The sequence below is a fragment of the Saccopteryx bilineata genome, chromosome 12 (genome assembly GCF_036850765.1).
Source record: "Saccopteryx bilineata isolate mSacBil1 chromosome 12, mSacBil1_pri_phased_curated, whole genome shotgun sequence".
In the NCBI taxonomy this organism is placed as follows: Eukaryota; Metazoa; Chordata; class Mammalia; order Chiroptera; family Emballonuridae; genus Saccopteryx; species Saccopteryx bilineata.
In genome coordinates, this window is record NC_089501.1 from 3,230,295 (window position 1) to 3,255,320 (window position 25,026).

A 25,026-nucleotide genomic window follows, 5' to 3' on the forward strand; every position below is an offset into this window, starting at 1 on the left:
ATTGTGTCAGGTAATTACGAAGTGTCGCGGCGCGGGAAAGCGAAGCCCGGAACGACAGCGCGTCCTCCATCGTGTGGCTCAGCATTCAGGGCTGCGTGTCTCACGGAAGCCTCATCAGACCCTTCATGCAGTGCCTCAACCCAGAGAGGGACAAATACAATCCAAGCATGGTCCTAGGCTGGGACCCAGAAGGCCAAAGAGGGTGCGCGTGAGCGCGGACAGAGAGGGAGCAAGGCTTGAGAGATGAGAGGCGCGAAGAGAGGTCCGGAGGAAAGATGGGATCGGGGGGGGGGGGGCCCACCCGGGGAGGGGTGCAGGCGTCCGACTCCTGGGAACGCAAGGTTCTACGCGGGACCCTGCGCGCCCAGAAGCACCCAATGTGGGGGGCTAAAGCCAGGGCACCGGGACCAGGGTGTGCACGGGGTCACAGGGTAAAGCTGATACACTAGTAGTGTGCGTCTGTGTGTGTGTGTGGGGGGGGGGGGAGAGCGGTGGAGGAAGACAGGTTGGAGGGAAAAGAAAAAAAAAAGAAAGAAAAGGGGACTGAATTCCGAGATGTCCTACTTCTAATTGGTTCATTGAGAGGTAAAAGCTTTCTTGCAAGCGCAGCCATAGCCCTCCCCGCGTTGGACACCGGCCGAGCCGGTTGCGGGGACCTCTCATCATAGGGACCTCCAGCCTCCACGTGCCCTGAGGTCCTCCTCAGGGGGACACTATCTCGGCAGCTGTGGGGAGGTCAGGACTGGGGTTTCCTTCCCCCGCGACCTCGGCTCTGCAATTAGAGGCGGAGAGCTCAGTCGGCCTGATCTGGGGGTCGGAAGGAGGCCGGCTGGCAGAGCGATCTCGGGTCCCCACGCCCTCCCCCACTGCTCTACCTCTTCCCTCCACCCCATTCATTTTTCCTCAGTAGCTTCCCGGACGGGCCACCGACGCACGCACAGCACCGGGCTCAGAAGAGCGCCCGGGGTCGGAGCAGGCCCGGGGGGCGTCGCGCAGAGGTGGCGGCCGCGAGGGGCGCCGCGTCCCGCCAGTGTCCGCCGCGGAGGAGCCGGGCGGCCGCGAGCAGCCCCTGGAGCCGCGCAGCATCGGCGTACACAGTGACGGCGGAAGCCACGCCTGCTCGGGAGCAAGGGGCCGTCCTAGGCCCCCCACCTCCCCCCGCCCGCGCGCCCCTCCCTGCCCCAGATCGCTCCGGCCCCCTCCCCGCGCCGGCCCCCGGCCCGCCCCCCGGCTCGGCTCGCGGGAGGCGCTGGGCGCCGCGGCTGGCGCGCGCTCGAAGCGCACACACACACATCCGCGCACGCACGCTCAGAGCAGCTCTCTCCGCGCCGGGCCCTCGCTCCCCTCGCCCATGCGGACGGACAGAGCGACGGAAGATGGCTGACGACTCCACGGGGCCCCGAGGATGCAGCCCGGCAGCGGCGGCGGCGGCCGGAGCGGCAGCAGGAACGGCGGCGGCAGGGGCAGCGGCGGCAGCGGCGGCGTTGGCGGCGGCGGCGGCAGCGGCAGCGGCAGGAACCGGAGCGGCGGCGGCGGCGGCGGCGGCATCCCCGAGACTCCGCGAGCGCCCTTCCCCTCTGACAGCCACTGACGCTCTCCGCCGCTAGGAGAGACCCCGCTTCCCCGGCGCCCGCCTCTCCTCCCCCCCGCCCAGCCCAGCCCAGCCCCGCCAGCACCGCTACCTCCGCCAGCGCTGCCACCATCAGCACCACCTCCGGCACCGCCACCGCCACCGCCGCCGCCGCCACCGCCACCGCCGGCGGCGGCAGCAGCCATTTCATCTCCACAGAAACCAGACGCAAAAACATGGCAGAAATGGAGAAAGAAGGGAGACCTCCGGAAAATAAAAGGAGCAGGAAACCGGCTCACCCAGTGAAAAGGGAGATCAATGAGGAAATGAAGGTATTTTTGGACTCCGGGGCTGGTGAGACGGCGCTCTTTCTCCCGCCCGCGCGCTCCGGGCGGCTGGAAGGGTTTGGGGGGGCCCTGGGCAGCGCGTGTCAGGGTCCGTAGGATGCCCCGCGCGCCCCAGCTCCTCCTCCAGGTACACGCCGAGGCCAGCTCACGGGCTGCATCCCGGGACTCGCCTGCCTCCAACGTGATGGGGGTGGGGGCGGCCAGAGAGCCACAGACTGTTTAACCTTATAAACCCCAGGGTGGCCCGGGAGCGCTTCAAGGGGAGGGGATCGGGGGCCCAGGTGGCGGCGGGCGTAGTGAAGAGGCTTTCCCAGTCGGTGGGGTAGTTTTTGCCGCTTCTTTGGGAACCATCCCTCGGATCCCTCCAAAGTTAGGACTGACGGGGCCGCTGCGCCTCGGGGCGCTCGGTCCCACCCGCCTCCCCGGCTCACCTCCCTGCTCCTCGATCCCGCTTCCCCCCCAAGTAGCCAGGCGTGACGGTGTGCGGAGGCTGTCAGAGCCAGGGCGAGTCGCGGCCCGGGCGGCGCGGGTCTGGGTACCGCTGTGACGGCCGGCTCCCCTCACCCGCCCCTGCCCGCTCCTCTCACGAGGCTGCCTCCGCCTCCCTCTCGCCTTTGCATGCTTCACTTTCCAGTTGGGCAGACCCGGGCAAGCCCTGCTGAAAGAGAGCTGACGGAGGGGCGGCCTTCGCGGAGTGCCTGCCCATTGTTCGGAAAGGCCAGCCCCGAGTCCGCTCGGCGAGGCCGGGCTCCGCGCCAGGCCAGCGGTGCGCCAGAGGTGGCGAGCGCAGCAGCCTGGCGCTCCAGCTGCTCACGTTGGAGCTATTGCACAAGAGCACGCTGAGCTCCGGACCCCCCTCGTCCTCCCACCTCCTTAATTTTCCACGAAGTTGCAGCTTTTGCCCGGCGAGGATTTTATTCTGTGATTTCTCGAGTCTCTCTTGATTTAAAAAAATAATTGTATTTATTGTCTTTTTCTTTGAGTTACAAACAAGTAGCGGATCTGGAGGGGACTTTAGTTTTCATCCTGCAGCTGTGTTGGTGTTCTCCATCTTCTGCACAGAATCCTTAACACGGCCAACTGACTTGGTCAGGCTGGTTAAGTTTGTGCTTAAAAGACAAACAAGATAAAAATGGCATGCAACTTAAGTTGAATTTATCGCGTTTTGATTTTTTTTTTTGGTTTGTTTGTTTTTTGCTTATAACAAGTATATTCGATGAGAGTGCCTTGGATGAATTCCATGCTTAGAGACAGACACAGGGGTAATATAGATACATGCATAACCCCAAGGAATTTCCATACAACCTAAAATTTGGAATTAGGGTTTTTATTTCTGGATGAGGAACTTAGTGCTTGAAAGCACAAGGTGCAACATCATCAGTCCTGACAGTTAAGGAAGGTTTGCCTGGGAAATCAGTGCCATTCCTTGGGATGGGAACCATCATTGATCCCAGTGATAGTTTGAGAGAGGGAGAGAGAGACCAGTAGGAGTTGTCCTCCAAATGAAGTGGAATTCAAATAGTCTACAATAACCATTCTTTCTCACTGACTCTTCCCTCTTGTCCTGTACTTCCAGATTACTTTACTATTTCTTTTTAAATTGGGGTCGGAGGTAGAGGAGAAAGTTGAAGCCACCAGGAAATCAATGTGCACTGGCCCTTTAAAACACTGCCTAATGTGATCTATATGGATGGCAGCTTTTAAGTTTCATAGGTTCTAGAATTACAAATTAGCTAATTTTAATCAAAACATGTGAAATGTTATCCCGACTGGATATAAAGGCTGACTGTGCTCGATGCTTGGGGCTCTCGTTGTTGACTTTGGCTGCGGGTGCATGCCGTGGTTTGGGAGATAGTTGTCCTTCTACAGTATAACAGATGTTTGTCTGAACTGGTGAGGAAGAAACAAAAACAACATTGTGTGAAGGAAAAAATTATACAATTTTTACCCAGTGCTTCAGGACTAAGTATGGAATTAACCTTGGTGTACAGAATTTCCTCTTTAAAAATGTTATTTTTCTTGTAAATCACCACCTACTAGTTGAAGTTTTAATCCTTGTCATTTCAATGAGAAGTTTTATCCAGCAAATAGTTCACTTGCCTATAATATGGAATTTTCTCTCTGGTTTGGAACAATATATCAGAGACTCCTGGATGAAATCTCCAGTCATATCAAAGCACACCATGTCAATGAGTCATGAAGTCCCATTTCTAGTGAAATTGTTTCTTAGGCATTCCTCTAATGTAATAGCACAGAAAGCCCTCATGTTAAAAGTGATTTCTCAAAGACAAAATATGGAAGGGTTATTTGGAATCATTAAATTTTTTCTGCTTTAGTATTTATAACCACATCAATAAAACCCTTCCCTGAACCTCATGATATTATTACTCCTCCATCTAAAGTGTAGTGTAACAGAACAAGTTGGTTGCCCTGTATCAAAATATGTGCAACAAAATGTCAACGAGAACACAATGTGGCCTTGTGCAGCTTCATATCGGTGCCGCTGGAGCTGCCTGGCTGTGTTTGCCTTCATGTGAACGGCTTTCATCTGGACCAGTGTAAACTAAGCCCTGGTAAGTAATCACTGCCCGGCAGAAAGAAAGGAATGTATACAGCTAGCACGGCCTAAGCTGTAAAAACGGAAACTTGAGCCCCCACCGCGGATCACATATCAAGGCTTGAAGGTAGGGGAAATGAAAGGGGGAAAGAGGAGAGAGAGTGGAAAAGTCAGCCTGGGAAGTGGAGGATCAGGAGGAGGCCCCCCTTAGGGAGATTTGGCTCAGGGATTAGGGAATTTTATCATGGTGTACAGTGACCTACTCAGGTTTCAACACTCGTTGGATCAAGTTGCTTCTCTGCAAGCTGAAAGAAAAAGGACTGGTGTGTATGTGATTTTTTTTCCCCTTCGGGTAATAGAAAGGACATTGGTACAAGTGTCTATTTTAAGTACAGCAAATGCAGGGCACTGAGAATGAGCAACAAAATTACCTCTTCATAGAGACTTCCTTCAAGATTTCCTAATTGAGATAGTCACATATTTATTTTAAAATTGCTGGAGAAGACAAACTGGCTGAGGTTTAGCTGACACCAGTAATGGCATTGGAGACTGTCTTCATGTGGCTGGGAGCTAATGTTGGTTGCTGTTTCACTAGATCAGATATTGAGTTACATTTTCGTTATCACTGGTTTAATGTACATGGCAGTTGTAACAAATTTATATTTGATACAATATAATTTTGTGTGTGAGAAGTACATGACTTGGCACGGTTTGCTTATAGTGTACTTTAGTGAGGATATCTTCAAGTAGAAATGTTTGTGTCATTATGACCTTTACAATGTTTATCTTTCCTTTTCTTTCTCCTCCCTTCATCCTGGGTTTTATTTTTTTGTAACTGATTTAAAAGATTCATTATTTTATTATAAATATAATTAGTATGCCTTATTTAATTAGTGATAACAGAGGAGGTTTTTTTAAATGTAATTTATATTTTGACTACTTTTGGTTTCTAAAGTGAATGTTGTGTTTGTATATAAGGTAATATGTCTTTGTTATACTGTCAACTCACAAGTACCTAATAAATGAATGTTAGGAGGCAATTCTGACATATGGAAGGGTTATTTTGTTTCAGGAGTTCATCCAGAGAATGGTAGATATAATATAAAAACTAATTTGTACTATTGGATGTGTAAATGTAAATAGGTGCGAAAGTATAAATATAGTTCACCTAAGGGTATGTCTTTTGTGCACATAGGTCTTAGTGAACATAATTAGTGGTTATCAAACAGTAATGCAACTAGAAAAACCTAAAATATGAGTAAAGATAATGAGTCGGATTTTTATCTTTTAAAATTCTTTCACAAAACCAGCATGATTAGATAAAGTAATCTGCCCTGGGAACTTTCCTAAACAAACCATAATTAATGCATTTGCAATGTTGGCTTCTTTATCAACTGGTAAACTACAAGATAATCTGTGTTAAATGTCTATGGCCTTGTTTGCCAAAGAAGTTTTCTGTCTATAAATATTCTTAGTAAGTAATTTGTACCTAAAATTATGCTTCAGTCCTGATGCCTACAGTTAGAGTCAGTAACATGTGTTAGAGTTAAGTAGTAGACTCACCACAAAATTTTCTAGTTTGGTTTCTGATGATCTCCCATTTGGCATTAAAGATGACCTGTGTCAATTGTGTAGATGATAAAACAAGTCGCAGAGCTGAGCTGGTGAGTACAATGAGATAAATAGCTTTGTTGTTGTTGTTTTTTTTTTTTTTCATTTTTTTCTGAAGCTGGAAACGGGGAGAGACAGACAGACTCCCGCATGCGCCCGACCGGGATCCACCCGGCACGCCCACCAGGGGCTACGCTCTGCCCACCAGGGGGTGATGCTCTGCCCATCCTGGGCGTCGCCATGTTGCGACCAGAGCCACTCTAGCGCCTGAGGCAGAGGCCACAGAGCCATCCCCAGTGCCCGGGCCATCTTTGCTCCAATGGAGCCTCAGCTGCGGGAGGGGAAGAGAGAGACAGAGAGGAAAGCGCGGCGGAGGGGTGGAGAAGCAAATGGGCGCTTCTCCTGTGTGCCCTGGCCGGGAATCGAACCCGGGTCCTCCGCACGCTAGGCCGACGCTCTACCGCTGAGCCAACCGGCCAGGGCTGTTGTTGTTTTTAAATAGAGAAATCAGAGTATGAATTTAAAAAGTCAGCATGGGTTGAAATCAGCTCATTAGGAAAACATATATATTTTAAGTTTTGCTGTTGAAACTTCATCCTGTAGTCAGACATGTTAAGGCTCTGAAACCTAGAAAGTGGGCTGAGGACCGGATTACACTGAGGCATTCACAAATTATGTCAGCTCTCTCAGGCTGAGCACTGGCCTCAGGTGTGCCACGTGGCAGGACTAGGGACTAATGTCAGTGGAGACATGACCCTTGCCCCTTGGAAGCTGGTATAGGATGTTCTTGAGCCCACCAGCCTTGTTCTCTGCATTGCTTTCAGTTGTCTAGCTCAATGCTCCTGTCCTAAATGCATAAGAGATGGTCATGGATGGGCACGGAGAGCTATGAATTCTGCTCTGTTCAATCTGGAGGTTTTCTGAAAGAGTCTCTCCATCTGTGAACCTGTATGATGTGTGTGGTAGGGGGAGATTCTCTAAGCCGTATACCACTCGCAGGTTCCAGAGACGAGGAAATGGAAAGGAACCACTCCACTTCCTCCCAAATCTGAAATAAACATTTGAACTAGAAGAAAATGAGTCTGACAGACTCATTCCCTTCTGCGTTTCCTGCCTCTGTGCTTGCCAAGCACTGCTCTGAGCAGCCAAGCCCTACTCTCCTTGTGTGAAAGACAGACTGATAGAAACCAAGAAGCAACCGAGTTTTTAAAGGAAAGTCAAAAACAGGATCTCAAAAAAGCATAAATATCAGTGAGCACAAGTCCTGAAAAAGCAGAGTTCCAGGGAAATGCAGTTAGGGGGACTACACTTTTTATATTTTCTAAGAAAGAGCCCTTTTTATTGAGTCTTTATACATCTTTTTAAAAAAGTATTAGTAGAAAGTGGGTCCTATAAAAATCTCTGAAGTCTAAAACTTCTTGTGGAATGGGAAGTCAGCCACGTGTACTCTCAAGCTAATAAGATTATTAAGTATTTTTCTGAAAGAGAAGGGATACTACAGGGTAGAATGAGAAACAACTAGAGTACTTTGTTTTTGATGGTGCCAATTGAAACATGTAAACAGACGTGAAAGCATGGAGTGAGTGAGATTGGCCAAGTGTGTATTTTAGGATCTGTAGACTGACCGGTAGTATTATCTCTTATATAACCAAAGGACTGTGGAAATATAACCAAAGGACTGTGGAAATATAACCAAAGGACTGTGGAAATATAACCAAAGGACTGTGGAAATATAACCAAAGGACTGTGGAACTCTGTCCTGCTTTAAAGCCAGTGGCTTTGGCACAGTGGGGAAAGCAATGTAACAAGTCTTGGTGATTTTTAGGGCAGTTCTGCAACTGTGATAGGACACAGCTGCACACAGCTGCACACCTGCCTTGCCTGCCCCAGTGTTAGCCTTCCGGTTGGTATTCATAATTTCACAGCATTTGTTTGACCATTGTAGGACATTTGATGTCCTGGCCAAAGATTAAAATGTGGGGATATAATTGTCTGCTCTGTGTCACCATAAGGTAATAAAACAACATAGAGTTTACATGCAAAAGCACATGATTTTGATTTCATATGCTAATTATACAACTATCCAATTCAGAATATATCAATAGGAGAACACGACTTTCTCTTCAGGCTAGAGTTGGATTTTAGTAATATGATGTGTCCTCTGCCCTTAAAATTGCATTGTCATGATAATTGTGTTATTGATGAGACACAATGCTGCAAAATGACCCAAATGAAGCATAGGGACCATCTTCAAAAGATTGCAAAGTACAAAGCTGTATGTATTTCAGTTTAAAACAGCAGGGCTCAATAGGTAAAGTCTGCATCAAGAATGCAAATATGGCTGCTCTCCTTATTTTGTGCATGTGGATGACCCTCTAATGCAATGGTCCCCAACCCCCGGGCTGTGGACTGGTACTGGTCCGTGGGCCATTTGGTACCAGTCCGCAGAGAAAGAATAAATAACTTACATTATTTCCGTTTCATTTATATTTAAGTCTGAACGATGTTTTATTTTTAAAAAATGACCAGATTCCCTCTGTTACATCGTCTAAGACTCACTCTTGATGCTTGTAAGTTCGACAATTATATTTAAAAATTATATTGTCACAGTTTTTACGCCGGTCGCATAATTGTATTTGTGCATTTATTCGTCCCACCCTAAAGGCCGGTCCGTGAAAATATTTTCTGACATTAAACTGGTCCGTGGCCCAGAACGGGTTGGGGACCACGGCTCTAATGGATCATCTGTGGGGAGTGGCTCATCCTTAGGATCCAATGGGGTCGTGGATGTGGAGGTCCTTTGTAATCTGTAAAGGGCTCTTCCAATATTTTTTTTGCACCATTTAAAAGTTACCTCCCACCTTCTTAGTAGAACCATAAGATAAAATTTATCCACTCGGTTTGTGTTAAGAGAGAGTCTTTAGACTCATCCCTAGGCCCAACCTGGGGATAGAGCTGGGAACTGACTTCTAGTCAAGTTTATTGCCTGCTTTCTACAAAATCGACTGCCTCTCTTTTACAGATTCCTCCCCACTACCTCCTCTTTACATTTCAATTAGTGAGCCCAATGATTCTAATAGAAATCTACCTCAGAAGTTAGTCAGAACACATGGAAGTTAAAAGGGAGTAAAATATTTTCCAAAAATAACCATAATTCTGTTTTTAATAATCTTAACTAACGATTTAAGGCCATGTAAATTGTTTAGGATTAGAAGTTTCCTTTTCCTTTGTAGTATTTCTCATATACTCTTCTTTCTTGGATAAATTGTGTCAGGCAGGATGTTTTGAAGTTAAGTAATGTAACTGACAGATTCTCTTTATTGTCATTAGAATTCTGAATATGGCTGACATGGTTGTCTACAAGAAGACTATATGTTAATTAATTTTTAATTAAAACTTTTTATTACAAAAATAATACATGGATCTAACAAATAGATACAAATAAGCAAAAAATAAAAACAAAGCCTATAATTTTCCCACCCAAAAGCAATTACTGTCAACAATTTGATGTACATTTTTTATGTTCTTTTCTATATTTTTTATGGTATAGTTTTTATAAACAAAATTGTCTTACAGTGTACTCACCTCCCTTTTAAAACTTAATATATTGTTAATAGTTTTTATGGCAGTAAAAATTTATCTATAGCATATATTTTAGTGATAAAATAGTATTCCATGTTAGTCATTCCATGACTAAGCTATAATTTATTTAACCAAATTTGTATTGTTTGGCATTATAGTATGTTTCTAAGAAAAATACCACTGAGATAAATGTTCCTGAACATTGCATATTTTTGCACTTATTTCCTTAGACTAGTTTCTATAATGCCTAGAAATAATATTGCTGAATCAAGGGACATGTACATTTTGAAGGCTTTTATTGCAGAGTCAAATTACCTTTTCTAAATTTTGTATCAGCTTAAATTCCCAATATTGGAAAGTGTTCAACACTGGATATTATAGTTTCTTAATTTGCAAATATTTATTTTTAGAATAATTTTTTGAATTTTGTTTGATAATTTCTCTGTATTTATACATTTTTTGATACTTGTGAATGCATTCAAATAAATTAGCACATTCCTTGAGTACATTCTAAGTGCCAGACATTGCGCTAGATAAGGCATAAAATGAAATAAAAGGTTTCTGCCCCCTAGTAACTCAGAGTATACTTGGGATACATGACATATTTTATTAGAACTGGAAGTTGGAGTCAAAATGGAAATTATGTTTGTGGGGAGAAGGAGGACATGGCTTTTCCTTCATTTCAGTGAGTCACTGGGAGCTCTTTGAAAGCTTTCTGCTCTCTTGGGTAGGATACAAGTTGAAAACACATTGACATTCAGTTATGTAAGGCCCGGGATGAAAGAAATCAGTGATACCTACCTATATTTTAAAATCTGTTGTTGTTTTCAAAATAAAATCATTAGCCCCTTTTGAAGACCTTGCAATACTTGTGTTTCAGAGGTATTTTGAGATTTTGTATTAATTGTTATTTTCAAAGTGCCTTGAAGCCAACTCTTTTTTTGGTAAAATGTTCAATTAAAAATCAATAGATTTGGTCTGACCTGTGGTGGCGCAGTGGATAAAGCATCGACCTGGAAATGCTGAGGTCGCTGGTTCGAAACCCTGGGCTTGTCTGGTCAAGGCACATATGGGAGTTGATGCTTCCAGCTCCTCCCCCCTTCTCTCTCTCTGTCTCTCTCCCTCTCTAAAAATGAATAACTAAAATAAAAAAATTAAAACAAACAAACAAAAAATCAATAGATTTAACTTCAACATTTGTATAGTATTTCCATCTAAATAAGGACAGTGTCTAATGAATGTCCTGGGAGTTAAGTTCCAATGAAAATAAATTTTGTCAGTTCAGAAAGAAAGGAGAGGAGTTGGGGGAATAGTAAAATTTCCTGCCTTTCTACCATCTTTCTTTGACTTATTTTTTTTAATTTTAGGAAAATATGCTTTCAGACTAAAAATTAGGATTGTCTTCTTTCCTTTTGAGTCCTGGAAGTGAGAGAGAGAGAGATTGGAAAAGGTGAGACAGAAGTTTAAGGGTATAGTATTAGATGTGCAAAACAATTAGAGTCAGATGTGATGTCAAAAAACTGTCAGATGAGAAGGTTAAATTTTAATTATAAATTTTGAGCATCCCCTTTCCCTTTTCAACAGTACAAATAATTAAGGTGAGTAGGGCCCAATGATCAAATCTGAAAGAAAGCTAACTTTTTTTTTTTTTTTTCATTTTTCTGAAGCTGGAAACAGGGAGAGACAGTCAGGCAGACTCCCGCATGCACCCGACCGGGATCCACCCGGCACGCCCACCAGGGGCTACGCTCTGCCCACCAGGGGGCGATGCTCTGCCCATCCTGGGCGTCGCCATGTTGCGACCAGAGCCACTCTAGCGCCTGAGGCAGAGGCCACAGAGCCATCCCCAGCGCCCAGGCCATCTTTGCTCCAATGGAGCCTTGGCTGCGGGAGGGGAAGAGAGAGACAGAGAGGAAGGCGCGGCGGAGGGGTGGAGAAGCGAATGGACGCTTCTCCTGTGTGCCCTGGCCGGGAATCGAACCCGGGTCCTCCGCACGCTAAGCCGACGCTCTACCGCTGAGCCAACCGGCCAGGGCTGAAAGCTAACTTTTTAACATAGGAACATATGCCCTGTTTGGAAAGTACTTTATATGTGATAGTGACATCCTATGGTATGATTTCTTTGCAACTCTGATTGGTCCAAGGAGGTAGCTTCTTTGGAATTGCTGACACATTGGACCTTACACAATTTATAACAGAAAGAGGCCTGTCATAAGAATCTGTATTTTCATTCTGACTTGACTGTGTGATCTCTCATGTCTGTCATTTACCTTCTGGATGCTTTAATTTCTGCTGTAACATGAGGATGTTACATAGGTTCACCAAAAGTTTATTGTGGGAATCAAATACCCAATTTATAGGGTTATTCAAAGGAACAGGAGAGTTAAAGGATGTGGAAATACTATAAAGTGCTATAAAAGTGTGAGACATTATCATTATAATTATAGTGACCTATTTTCCAAACCCAAATTGGACCAAATGGTATGAGAGAGGATTTTTGTGCCACTTCCAAGGGCGAGAGGCGGTCTACAAAATGTGATTTGGATGCCAGAATATTGAAGTTTCTGGCACATTTTGATGGTTTATGGGAGCAATGATAAAATACTTGAAATATTGGCTATTTAGTAAAATTTATGATGTGCGATCACTATAATTATGATATTTCTTTGCAAAAGGTATTTTATTTCTCATATAAGTAGAAGTTCTTTGGTTTTACAAAATCTCAGCGTTTGGAAGGACTCTCAGAGACTCTAGTTCAGTTTCCATTCTAAGTGTCCAGGACAAATGGTGGGTGAAGGTTTAGGTGGAAGCAAATTTTACAGCCTCCCTTAGTACAGTAGCTTGTCTTATTATTGAACATTCTTACCTCAGAGTTTCTCTGGCCTGACCTGTGGTGGTGCAGTGGATAAAGCATCGACCTGGATTGCTTGTTGCTGGTTTGAAACCCTGAGCTTGCCTGGTTAAGCACATATGGGAGTTGATGTTTCCTGCTCCTCCCCCTTCTCTCTCTCTCTCTCTCTCTGTCTCTCTCTCTCTCCCCCCCCGTGTCTCTCCCTCTTTAAAATGAATAAGTAAAATATTTTTTTAAAATCTCTGTATTTTAACTCTTATCACCTTTATTTTTCACATAACTGATATAAACTTAGGCAGGAAAAGAATAATTTTTTTAATAAAAACCTTTTTTAAAAAGATAACAATACAAAAAAATGTTAAAAAAAATACTATTCGAAATCTTTACCAGAGGACTTAAAGCCCTTATGGGCCATACACATTAGTGCATTTCTTCTAGAATATGCTATGTTTCTTGGATGATGACTACAAATGTATGTTTCATTTCCTTTGGTTTAGCACCATAATGAGTCCATATGAATGCATCAAATTCTACCTAAAACTTTAAAATTTTAAGTTATTTATTAGTTGAGGTTCTTTGCTTTCTTAATACAGAGGTAGTCGTCTATTTCTTGTACTTACACTGTAAGAAACTTTGGTGTTCATTTTCTCTTTCTTTTATCTTGTTCCTCCCTTTATGAAAGGGTAGAGATTTATGGCTTGTGGCTTTATAAAACTTTTGTTTTCTACTTTTGTAGTCATATATTAAAATATTAAGGAGTTTATTTTATTTTCAATGACAAGAAAGAAAACATTTGAGTTTATTTTTACTGACATTTATAGTAACTCGAAAAGCATGGAATAGACCAAGTTTATATATATTGATTGTTCCATGAAGCATCTGAGTTTTCAGCACAGACCATAAACTAAGTGATGCAGTTAAGATGCCCAAATAAGGCCCTGGCTGATTGGCTCAGAGGTAGAGCATTGGCCTGGCATGGGGATGTCCTGAGTTTGATTCCTGATCAGGGCACACAGGAGAAGCGCCCATCTGCTTCTCCACCCATCCCTCCTTGAGTTTCTTTCTCTTCCTGTCTTCCCCTTCTGTAGCCATGGCTCGATTGGAGCGAGTTGGCCCCAGGTGCTGAGGATGGCTCCATGGTCTCTGCCTCAGGTGCCAAGAAGAGCTTGGTTGCTGAGCAATGGAGCAACACCCCAGATGGGCAGAGCATTACCCCTTAGTGGGCTTTCTAGGTGGATCCCGGTTGGGATGCATGCAGGAGTCTGTCTCTCTGCTTCCCTGCTTTGGACTTAAGGAAAAATTAAAAACAAAAAAGCCCAAATAATATGAATTTGGTGTTAATAATCCAGTTGAGGTTTTAGTTTTTATCCAAATGTGTGCAACTTCTGGATTCTATCCCTGGGTTTGGTTCTGAAAGACTGAGTGGATTTGCAGTTAGACTAAAACAATCTATATGCTGGCTGGGAGGTTGCTCCATAAATTAAGCATTTGTAGCTTTTGTGTCTCTTTAGAGGTTAGATGGAACTGGAGAGAGGTGCCCAGATGCAAATGGTCTAGAAAATTGGATGTAGTGGCCAGGAGTTACTATGGAGAAGATTTTCTGTCTTGGCACAGTTCTCTTAGAGATTGGGGCAAATAGCACACAGACCAGTAGGATGGCTTGAGCTCAGCTTTTAACGCTGCTGAAATTATTTTTCTGATGTAAGATGTAATCTCTAGCCTTCGAGATTTCTGCTGCCAGACTACTGATGGAGGACCTCGATTTGTGTGCTTAGGGACTGTCATTCTCCAGTCCAGGCACTGAACTCAGTGAAAGCAATTGGGTGTTAGGGGAGACTGATGCCTCATTAAAGGGATCTATTTTGATTGAGTAGAGCAGCATTTAGCTGAGTCCTCCTCAGTGGTGTTCCAGAAGTTGCTGAGCTTATTACATATATCGATTATACCATCTTTGTACATTCATGAAAAGGATATTTAGCGTGGACATGATCAGCCAACAGAGAGAATAAATGCCTCACTAGAGCTTCATATGGATGACTCTTAGCCTTGTGAATGGTAACATTGAGTCAATCCGGCTGGATTATTTTAATTGCTTGTGCACTGTATCATCGCAGATAGACCCAGTTGGAGCTCTAAGCTTAAGTAGGCACTAAAGCACAAAACCTAGTATCTTGTGGGTGGTTTGAAATGCCAGGTTTGTTTTTGCGAAGTCAGTAATGAAATATCTTTTTTTTTTTTTTAAATGCAACCCCTGCTGAAATCTAAAGTCATGAAATTTAAGAGAACATGGAACTCACATATTGAGGCTGTGAACACTCTGGTTTAACCTGAGTGCTTTGGTTCAGATATAAAAATTATACATTTAAGTGTCATTCAGAAATAACAGCTTCTAGGGAGAATGAGAAAGATTCTTTGAGCCACAGAGAAGGTTAGAATATATAGTTTTTTTAGCTCAGCCTAGGAAGCTCAGACTACCTTGCCAGATAGACATGCTTTTAAAATTCAACAAACACTTATTAAGCTCTTACTCTATAGTGTAGTTTTCTTTCTTTTTTTTTTTTTTTCTGAAGCTGGAAACGGGGAGAGACAGTCAGACTCCCGCATGCGCCCGACCGGGATCCACCCGGCACGCCTACCAGGGGCCACGCTCTGCCCACCAGGGGGCGATGCTCTGCCCCTCCGGGGTGTCGCTCTGCCACGACCAGAGCCACTCTAGCGCCTGGGGCAGAGGCCAAGGAGCCATCCCCAGCGCCCGGGCCATCTTTGCTCCAATGGAGCCTTGGCTGCGGGAGGGGAAGAGAGAGACAGAGAGGAAGGAGGGGGTGGGGGTGGAGAAGCAAATGGGTGCTTCTCCTATGTGCCCTGGCTGGAAATCGAACCCGGGTCCCCCACACGCCAGGCCGATGCTCTACCGCTGAGCCAACCAGCCAGGGCCTCTTTTTTTTTATTTAAAAATTTTTTCACTTTATTGAGATATAATCGACAGGTAACTATGTCAGTTTAAAGTGTACAAAGGGCTGATTTGTTACATTTATATATTATTACAAAATGATTGCCACCATAGCTTTAGCTGCCACTTCCATCCTGTCATGTAGTTAGCATTTCCTTTTGTGGTCAGGACATGTGAGATCTACCCTCTTGGCAACATTGAAGTACGGGATACAGTATTATTAGCTAAAATCACCGTGCTGTACATTAGATTTCCCAAACTTTTTAATCTTATAACTGGAAGTTTGTACCCATTAACCATTATCTATTTCCCTGGTAACCACCAATCTTCTCTCTTTTCAGATAGAGATGCTTCAAGGCACACACAGACATTAAGATAATTAACAAACACCTTGCTTCCAGATCTAGCAATTGATAAGTTCAGAAAACACAGTCATTTGATATTAAGGCTTTAAATCTGCCCAAGTATAGTCATTATTTTCATGGGTTAATGTCTATAATAACAACAACACCTTACACTTAGATATCGATTAGATATTATAGCCTAGAAAGTGTTTTCATTCATTATCCAAAATCTGGGCTGACAAGTAACCTTGAAGTTACTTTTCATATTAAACGTCAGAAGACAATCACAGTGTCATTTGATTTTTATAGAGAAAGAATCTGTCACTAGCAAAATTTATAAAGTAAATTATGCATTGATTTTTAAAGAATACTCCTGCAAAAGGGAAAATTAAGAAGGGAGACCCTTGTAGCTGATTTAGCTTTTTGTGTGGTGTGGTTGACAAATTACTTCTTTGCTGAGAATTTGCTTTACCTGAGGATAAGAGCCATGTTAAGACACATCATCAGGATCAGAAAGCAATTCTAATTTACATTAATCTGAGCTGCAAACGGTCAGTTGTTTTCATTTTCAAAGTCTTTTCATAGCTGTTTTTGTGCAGTACCTTTCAATACTTTTGTATTCGTGTGGGATAGACTTTGCAGAAGAATATGCTAAAATTGACTTTCTATTTGTAAGCAAAACTGACAAATACCTTTATTCTTATTATCTTTAAGTTGCAAATGTCTGAAGGCCTGTCATAATTGTACATGCATTACAATTTTTGAACCTGAATTGAAAAATGAACATGACTCTAGAGGAGGTGGGGCAAAGGCTGGCAGAAAATGGCTAGTGCAAACAGAATTTGATTTATGTGTTCTTTTCAAATAGTTATTGATTATATAAATAAGTAGCCTATGCATTTCTTTCAGAACTTTGCAGAAAACACCATGAATGAACTCCTTGGCTGGTATGGCTATGATAAGGTTGAACTGAAAGATGGTGAAGATATTGAATTCAGGAGCTACCCTACAGATGGAGAGAGCCGGCAGCACATTTCTGTTCTCAAAGGTAATGACATTTAACGGCCCTTTGTTCATGCCAAGAAGGATTAACTATCTCAACCTGCCAGAACTGAGTTGCTTTGGGACTCATTTTGTTGATTATGCCAATGGTTGATTTACATGTGCATCCCCAGTAGTGCTTTCCCATAAGCAGAATTCCAAAGAATATAAGAACACAACATAAAACATCAACAGACACAGCTTGATCTCTTTCCAGCAATGGGACAACTAGAGAGGCCTTAAGTGCTGTAGTCTTGCCCACAAATTTATAGAAGGGGGCAATGTTTGCTAACTTCTAGTTTCTTAAACCCTTTGGTATAGGAATTGTTGGGGACTGGTGCTTTCTGTTAAGTGAGTATCATGGTTACTTTGGTAACGCTTCTGAGTTTGTTTTTTGTGTGTGTATGGGAATTCTAGAGGGAAGTCCCATTTCTGTTTTCTGTTTGAAGTTTGCACCACTCCCGCATCCCCAAACCTGTGCATAGAGTAAGTAGAAGAGTAAAAAAGTAAGGAATAAGGCCCTGGCTGGTTGGCTCAGCGGTAGAGCGTCAGCCTGGCGTGCGGGGGACCCGGGTTCGATTTCCGGCCAGGGCACATAGGAGAGGCGCCCATTTGCTTCTCCACCCCCCCCTCCTTCCTCTCTGTCTCTCTCTTCCCCTCCCGCAGCCAAGGCTCCATTGGAGCAAAGATGGCCCAGGCGCTGGGGATGGATCCTTGGCCTCTGCCCCAGGCACTAGAGTGGCTCTGGTCTCGGCAGAGTGACGCCCCAGAGGGGCAGAGCATCGCCCCCTGGTGGGCAGAGTGTCGCCCCTGGTGGGCGTGCCGGGTGGATCCCGGTCGGTCGCATGCGGCCCGTTTCCAGCTTCAGAAAAGTACAAAAAAATAAAATAAAATAAAATAAAATAAAATAAAATAAAATAAAAAAGTAAGGAATAAGATGATTGGATCCTGTATTATTCTATAAGAAGTCCCTTGAAGCCCCAGTTAAAGAGCAGAAATTAGAGCCTTGACAGAGTTGAATTAACACTTGATTCTACCAGTGGTCACAGTGCCAGATAGCTCAGGAGGGAAGCTGAGAACCATTGGTGGGTGGCGGTAAGGATACTGAACTTATGAACCTAAATCTGGAACAAGTGTTTGTCCAAGGAAAGAAGAGGAATATGTGAAGAAGCAACCCATTTGGGGAACTTGAATAACGTGGTAAAACTAATTGTGTGTCATCATTGACAATTTGATTGATATTTACATTGCATTCAAAGTCTATTGGCATAAAATACCTGTTCATGAATTTTGTTTCCAGTCTCTAAGATAGCGCTTTTCCTTATATGCCAAGCCACGAAATATAAATTAGCTGTCTCCTGCAGGCATGTGGAATTGAACGTATGTGACAAATTTTATGTTAAGCTTGCTATGCAATTGTACATATCATGTATGGCAATAGTATCAATTTCACTGTAAATGAAAAATACAAGTTGTAAGTTATATTCTATAAACTAATAACTCATAAAAATACTTGGTCTAGGTAATAATCTTTGCCTCTGGGGAACCATTGTGCCAGGATATGCAACTAGAAAAAAAAAGTTGTTTTCTGTGATTGAGGTTTTTTTTTTTTAATTTTAATGATTGACATGCAAAGATAAATTTCATAGTTTATATCATTGTAACATTTTAAATTTTCATTTTAAAAATTTTAATGGGTTAATTTAATGGGTCTATCCCATGCAGCAAGGGTTTTGTTTCTGATTATTTATTTCTTTCATGTTGATTCTTTTTTAAAAAATTTATTTCTTAAGTGAGAAGCAGGGAAGCAGAGAGACACACTCCTGCATGTGCCCCAACTGGGATCCACCCAGCAAACCCACTAGGGGGCGATGCTCTGTTGGTCAGCAACCAAGCTATTTTAGCACCTGAGGGGAGGCCATGGAGCCATCCTCAGCACCTAGGTCCAACTTGCTTCAACCAAGCCATGGCTGCAGGAAGAGAAGAGAGAGAAGGGAGAGGAGGAGGGGTGGAGAAGCAGATGGTTGCTTCTCCTGTGTGCCCTGATTGGGAATCAAACCTGGGACATCCACAAGCCAGGCTGACACTCTACCACTGAGCCAACTGGCTAGGGCTCATGTTGGGTCTTTTGATTATATTACGAACCAAGTTTATAATAGACTGGGACCTAGTTACAGTGCTGGGTGGGAGGGACACTGTTTAAGCTTCCCCCTGGTAGACAGAGGGCAATGCCTGCTATGTATCAGTTGTATGTGGAAAAGGTTAATTGCCTCTTAATTTTCTATGGGCTTTTACAGTGCTAAAATTCATCATCATGATATAATTGGGATGTTAGTAATCATGGTGGGGCAAATTATAAAGGAGCCCATTGGAAATTCATGGTAAAAAGCCTAAAAAGGTCCTAGATGTTCTATAGAGTTCTGATAAAGTATGTAAAGGTTTGCAAGGAAAATTTGTTTTGTTACAAGGCTATTTTACTTGAGAAAATGTGGTCATAAGAAAAATAAGTTCTTTTGTCATATTGAATGTGATTTTTTTTCTTTTACAGAAAATTCTTTGCCAAAACCAAAATTACCTGAGGACAGTGTTATTTCACCATACAATATAAGCACAGGCTATTCAGGGCTTGCCGCAGGAAATGGACTCAGTGATTCACCTGCAGGGTCAAAGGATCATGGCAATGTGCCCATTATTGTACCTTTAATTCCACCACCTTTCATAAAGCCACCAGCGGGTAAGTCATCACTGGAGTTTCCAACAATAACAACTCAGAGAAAGATGTTTTAACTATCGTATAAATAGTTTTTAAGTTCAACTTAATTTTGAGAAAGACTGTTTTAGAAACACTGTAGATAAGAAATGTTAGTGCATGTGTTCTTTAAAGTAGTATTGCTATATTAAGCAAATTCCCCAATCTAATTGCTTAGGCTATAAACTGTCAACCTACAATAAACTTTTTCTACCACTGGCTACAAAACGTTATTTTCCATCTCTGAAATCATCTGTTTAAAATAACAAAGAATGAAATAATTAAAAAAAATAAGATATATACTGACTGGTTTAACAGCAAGAAAAAAAGTAAGCATTGTTGGTGGCATCCTGAGGACCAGGTCTCTTCTGTAGGTTTCTAAAGGAAGGGGCAGTTTTGTAAAGGGTGTGTGGTAGGCTTATTCTTCAATGTTCCTCCTAAATCCACACTTAAGAAACAACCTAGATCAGTGTTTTTCAACTACTGTATAATCATTGGGTCTATAATCTTTATACAACATCAGTGTGGTTAACTCTTTGGGGACCAGCACAAAATTTTTGGCAGATCGGTCCGTGGACTGGAAGTTGACCTAACCATCTCTGCCATAGAGTTCTTTCTATTTCTTAGAAAGCTTTTTGAGAGCTTTAAAAAAATATGGAGATCTGAATTTCACCTGCATGAAAATACAATCAGTTCTTTTATAGTTCCAGAAAATTAGATGCAGTGTATTAACTTGATGGCAGTGGGCGGAGCATGATGTGATATTACAAGCTAGGTTTCAGATATGTTCTACACAGGAAAAGAAGTTCAATAATATTGTATCTGGCTGGCTGTAAAATGTTGGAATTATGTTAGAAGACTTAATTGCCACTGGCTTATTTTTTGGCATATTGAATTGAACAATGATAACTACTGAGTTTTGATAGCAGTACTTATTATAATTTCCTAAAGCTAATGATTGTATTTTTTTTTAAGGGAAAGTAGATGTTGGTTATGTTTTTATAACAAGATACTTGTAGATATAAATTCCTGGGCTTATGTAATAGATAGTTGGACTATATTCTAAGTGTTAGTAGCATTTTCTTTCATTCTCCTGTTGGCCTAGTACATTTTAACAGTAAGTGTCCTTCCATTCTGAGGTCCTCAGATATGTCACTAAAATCCATTCACCTGTCATTGTGTTTGCTAACTAATTACTAGCATAATTTGTGTATCATGTAAAATTTGCCTTTTTTATGCTCCATTCTCCTTTGTTTGGTTGTTTTTGTGATACAGAGGGTCCCAAATTCATCTCCCAAGGGCCAAAGACCTATTTTGCACAGGCCAAACGAAAAGAAGAGGCGTGACAAACTTTATAAATGTAAGGTTCATGTTTGAGTGTATGTCCAGTGGCTTAGGTGAGTGATGATGATGATGAGGGTATCATTAAGGCAGTGTGACTAAGTGAAAAGAACACAGCCTTCAGATTCAGACGGCTTGGGTTAAAATCTAAGTTTTGTCACTTACCAGCTCTGTGAACATCGACAAATTATGTAAGCTTTCTTCTCGGTTTCCCTGTCTGTAAAATGGGACCACAGTTGCAACTCAGGGGATTGGCCGTATCTCTGAGATGAGAAAATGTATGCAATGCTACCTAACATGGAGCCTGCCATACAAAAGCCATTTAGTTTTTTCTTTTTTCCAGTTTTTCGTCAGCCTTACAGTTAGTTATCATGCACATAATTTGTGCATAAAACGGTATGCATCCAAATGCAAATTCCCTTCTAGGATTTATTTGAGCAAAAGCAAACAGCTTTAGAAATTAGCATAGCTGAGGCTAACATGAGTTTGGCATGCCAAAAAACCTGCCCTGGAGTTTCCTGCTGGGCCAGCCACGTGGAATTCAAGCACACAGCTCCTATTTAATTCTAATTCCACATCAGATCAGGAAATAAATATGCAAAGGGATAGAGGCCAAAAATTGAGCCTTGGAAGTCTTAGGCATAGTAACTGAGGAATTAGAAGCCAGAGTAACAGAACACCAGTCGGTTTATGCTGTCTCCCATGCAACTCTAAGGCGCTCATCTGTTCAAAGTAAAATGTAGGGAAGGACATGTTTAATTTTCTGTATCTGCTCTAAACTTGACTTGATCCTACTCCAGGATGCTATATGACAAAAATACAGAAAGGTTCTCTGCTTTCAAGGGCCTGTCTCCATAGTTTCTAAGCAGAAATTTACAGGAGAAAGGAATTTTAATTTTGTCATATTATCTAGTTCAAGGATTAGCAAACTTTTTCTGTATAGGGTTGGAGAGGAAGTTAGGCTTTGGAGCTCTGCTGTCTCTATCACAACGACTGAAGTCCACTGTGATAGCAGGAAAGCAGCCATAGGTGATACATAAACAAACGGCATGGCTGTGTTCCAATAAAATTTTGTTTTTTAAAAAGACAGCAGAGTTTGGCTCAGGGTCCATAGTTTGTTAACCCTTGCATAAGGGTAAGATTGGTAGAAGTCTCATGATAACTAGAAGGTGAATGGAATTGCTAAGAGTCAGGCTGTGAGCTTTGCTGAAGTCCTCTGTGGAATATCTTAAGGGACAGCAACAAGGGCCAGAAAATAGTGGGATTTTCAGGGGATGTGGTGAGCTCTGACACATAGTGGGTGTTCCACCAATATTTGTTGAATAAATGAATGCCATTCACATTCCCATTGTACATACGTAAGACAGCACAGGCTACTTTGTTGTTCACTGCGAAAATGCTATTATCTTGTCTGAATCAGTTCCAACTTGTCCAACCTTGACCGTAGTGTCCCAGATAGTCATGTGAGTAATTATCCATGTAGAAATAGCGTTCACACATTATCCAAAAACTTCCACCTAGTTAATCATTTCAGTTCTTTCTTTTGCTAAAGGTTTTTACCAGAGTTGTTATTCAGGGTAATGGAGTTGAGGCACACTCACTGTCAGTTTTATAGCTGTCTGTAGGTTCACATGGCATTCCTGAGGGGAGCTAGTAAACGGTAGAAGCAAAAGGTCAGGTTAGAAGCAAAAGGCCCCTGGGTGATCAGCCCCTGAATAATTTAGAGTTGACCACATCATGCAAGTAATCCACCTCTCTGGATCGAGAAGATGACAATCGCACGTCTGCTTTGGATTCCTGGAAAGAAAATAACTAATAGTGTTCCAGTTACTGTTGTACTATAAACTGGCTATGTGAAAATGCTAATAACATCTCTGTTTGTATTAAATCCTTCATAGTTTATGAAACCCATTCATAATTATTATTTTATTTAATTTGAACTTTACAATAACCCTGGGAAATAGCACTGTAGATTTTATTAAATAAAAAACATAAGCTCAAATAGGTTCAATGGCTTTCTCAAGGTCATGTGGTTTCTAAGTACTTAAGCCAAGGCTAGTCCTAAGTCTTCTGACTCCTAATCCATACTCTTTTAATTAAAATTTCTTTTTATTTTTTTATCAACTGATTTTAGAGAGAGAAAAAGGGAGAGAGAAGGAGAGGAAGAGGGAGAAGCATTTATTTGTTGTTCATTCATTGGTCACTTCCTGTTTGTGCCCTGCCGGGGGATCGAACCCACGAGCTTGGTGTTTCAGAATGATGCTCTAACCAACTGCGCTAGCCAGCCAGGGCCCCAATGCTCTTTTTAATATAAAGTTGTACTTTCAGTAACTTTATATTAGCTTCTCTAGACTGTACAAAACTTCTCTAGACTATATCAGAATAAGAATACTTATTAATCTGCTACTTCAGATTCCCCAGTGATAGGGGATGCAACTTGTTTCTGCAAAAGGCTATTTTTTACAGTTGACATCTCTTGGGAGACTCAATGAGTCGTCTAACTCTGAGAGTCTGTGTATCTGTGAACTGGGATGATCCAGGACGGGTAGAACCCTGGTGTGGTTTGAAAATGACTGCCGCCCTGAGGCCAGGTGCTGCTTCTCTGTCTGGTCAGGCCCTGGCTTTGGAGCCCGTGGCGTGTGCTCAGGCAGGCACTCCCCTGGAGCCCGTCCGCATTGGGCAGGCAGTGGGCCTGGTGGAATACTCGTGATTGGGAACGTGGTGATACCACCCGCTCTTGGATTTCCATTCTCCTTTTGCACAGCAACATCCAGAAGTGTGGATGTAGCTTACTTCTGGGCCTGGGGAACTGCTTTTCTGTTCCTGCCCCCTTTTCTTCAGAGAAGGGGAACTCCCTTTGCCACGGTGGTTACCACAAGCATTGGCCCTCCCGTTTGGCTGGACATGTTTGCATCCGATTTTGCCCGATTTCTGCAGCTAAGCTGCCCCTCCCCACTCGCAGACAGAATTGGCCCTTGGTGTTGGGTTTGTGACATCACAGTTGTTACTATGGTAATAGACTTGTTATAAACACAGGATAATAGCCGTATTTTGCCTTTTTTTTTCCCCCCTTTCCAAAGCAGTGAAGGTAATCACCACGATCCTTAAATAAGAATCACAGATTGTTTTGTAGACTCTGGGACGTGAACAGAATAAGGTTTTGCCATGCAGTGCAGCCATTAAAGAAAACTCAAAGCAATGTTATATGGATAATATTAAAATATTAAAAAATAATTGAAAGTACTAACCAACTCTTTCTTTTTATGCAAACATTCCTTTATCCTTTTAGTTTGAACGAGTATGAGAACCTCTTTCTTTGCTAATTTAAAAAATCACAGCATGAGCCTAGTCTGAAGTGGCAGAGTATCTATCAGCAAGAGTTTTGAAAGATAACTCAGGTTAATTATATTGTAACCTTGCTGTAATTCTTCTCATATTAGAGATTTTAATATGAATTCAACCCTTTGGGACTTCATTCAAATAAGATTGTGCCAGTAAATGACTTACAGCATGGAGTGTAAGAACCGTATTACTGTGAGTCTTCATCAGAATATTAGGCCTGCCCTTCACCCCTGCAAGTTTGACTATTGAAGTAAAGACATTCAAAGTGCATTTTAAATATAACATTTTTTTTTTACAAGGACCTTATATTGGTTCTAACTGCTTTACAAGTGAACTAGCACTTGGCTTCATTGGTCGGACATCGTCCTCTGCAGTGCCTGGGCAGGGCTGGCTTTCCCGCTTTGTCTACCTCCGATCAAAGTAACCATTTGGGACTTGAACCAGGATTTTTATATCTCAGCCTTAAACTTGCCCAGTGACAACATTTTGCTCTCAAGAATTTTAAAAAATCAATGAAACTATTAGTGTAAGTATTTTTGTTCCCAAGGAAAAGATGAAATGCAGCAACTTTAAATGCAGGTTTCTGAGCTCTGCTGCAGAAAACACTATGTATCGAGGAAATGACATTTTAGATCTGAGTCTCCTGACTGGTTTTCCCAGAGGCTTCCAACTTGCCTCTTCTATGTCCAGAATCCCTCTAAATCCCTGAATACTTTGAAATGAAATGAAATATGGAAAGAG

The 25,026-nt window shown here is 42.7% G+C and overlaps 1 protein-coding gene across 2 annotated transcripts in view; it reads left to right on the plus strand.

Annotated features, from left to right (window-relative positions):
• Positions 1-1,285: 1,285 nt before the first annotated feature.
• SOBP (sine oculis binding protein homolog) overlaps positions 1,286-25,026 on the plus strand; it is a 171,627-nt gene continuing 147,886 nt past the window's right edge. The window contains exons 1-3 of one of the 2 annotated variants that reach the window (XM_066247686.1): positions 1,286-1,902; positions 16,722-16,860; positions 19,402-19,587. In XM_066247686.1, coding sequence (XP_066103783.1) covers positions 1,807-1,902; positions 16,722-16,860; positions 19,402-19,587 — 421 coding nt within the window. In that variant the 5' untranslated portion in view covers positions 1,286-1,806. The remainder of the gene's footprint in view (positions 1,903-16,721; positions 16,861-19,401; positions 19,588-25,026) is intronic. The other variant, XM_066247685.1, reaches the window with a different exon arrangement.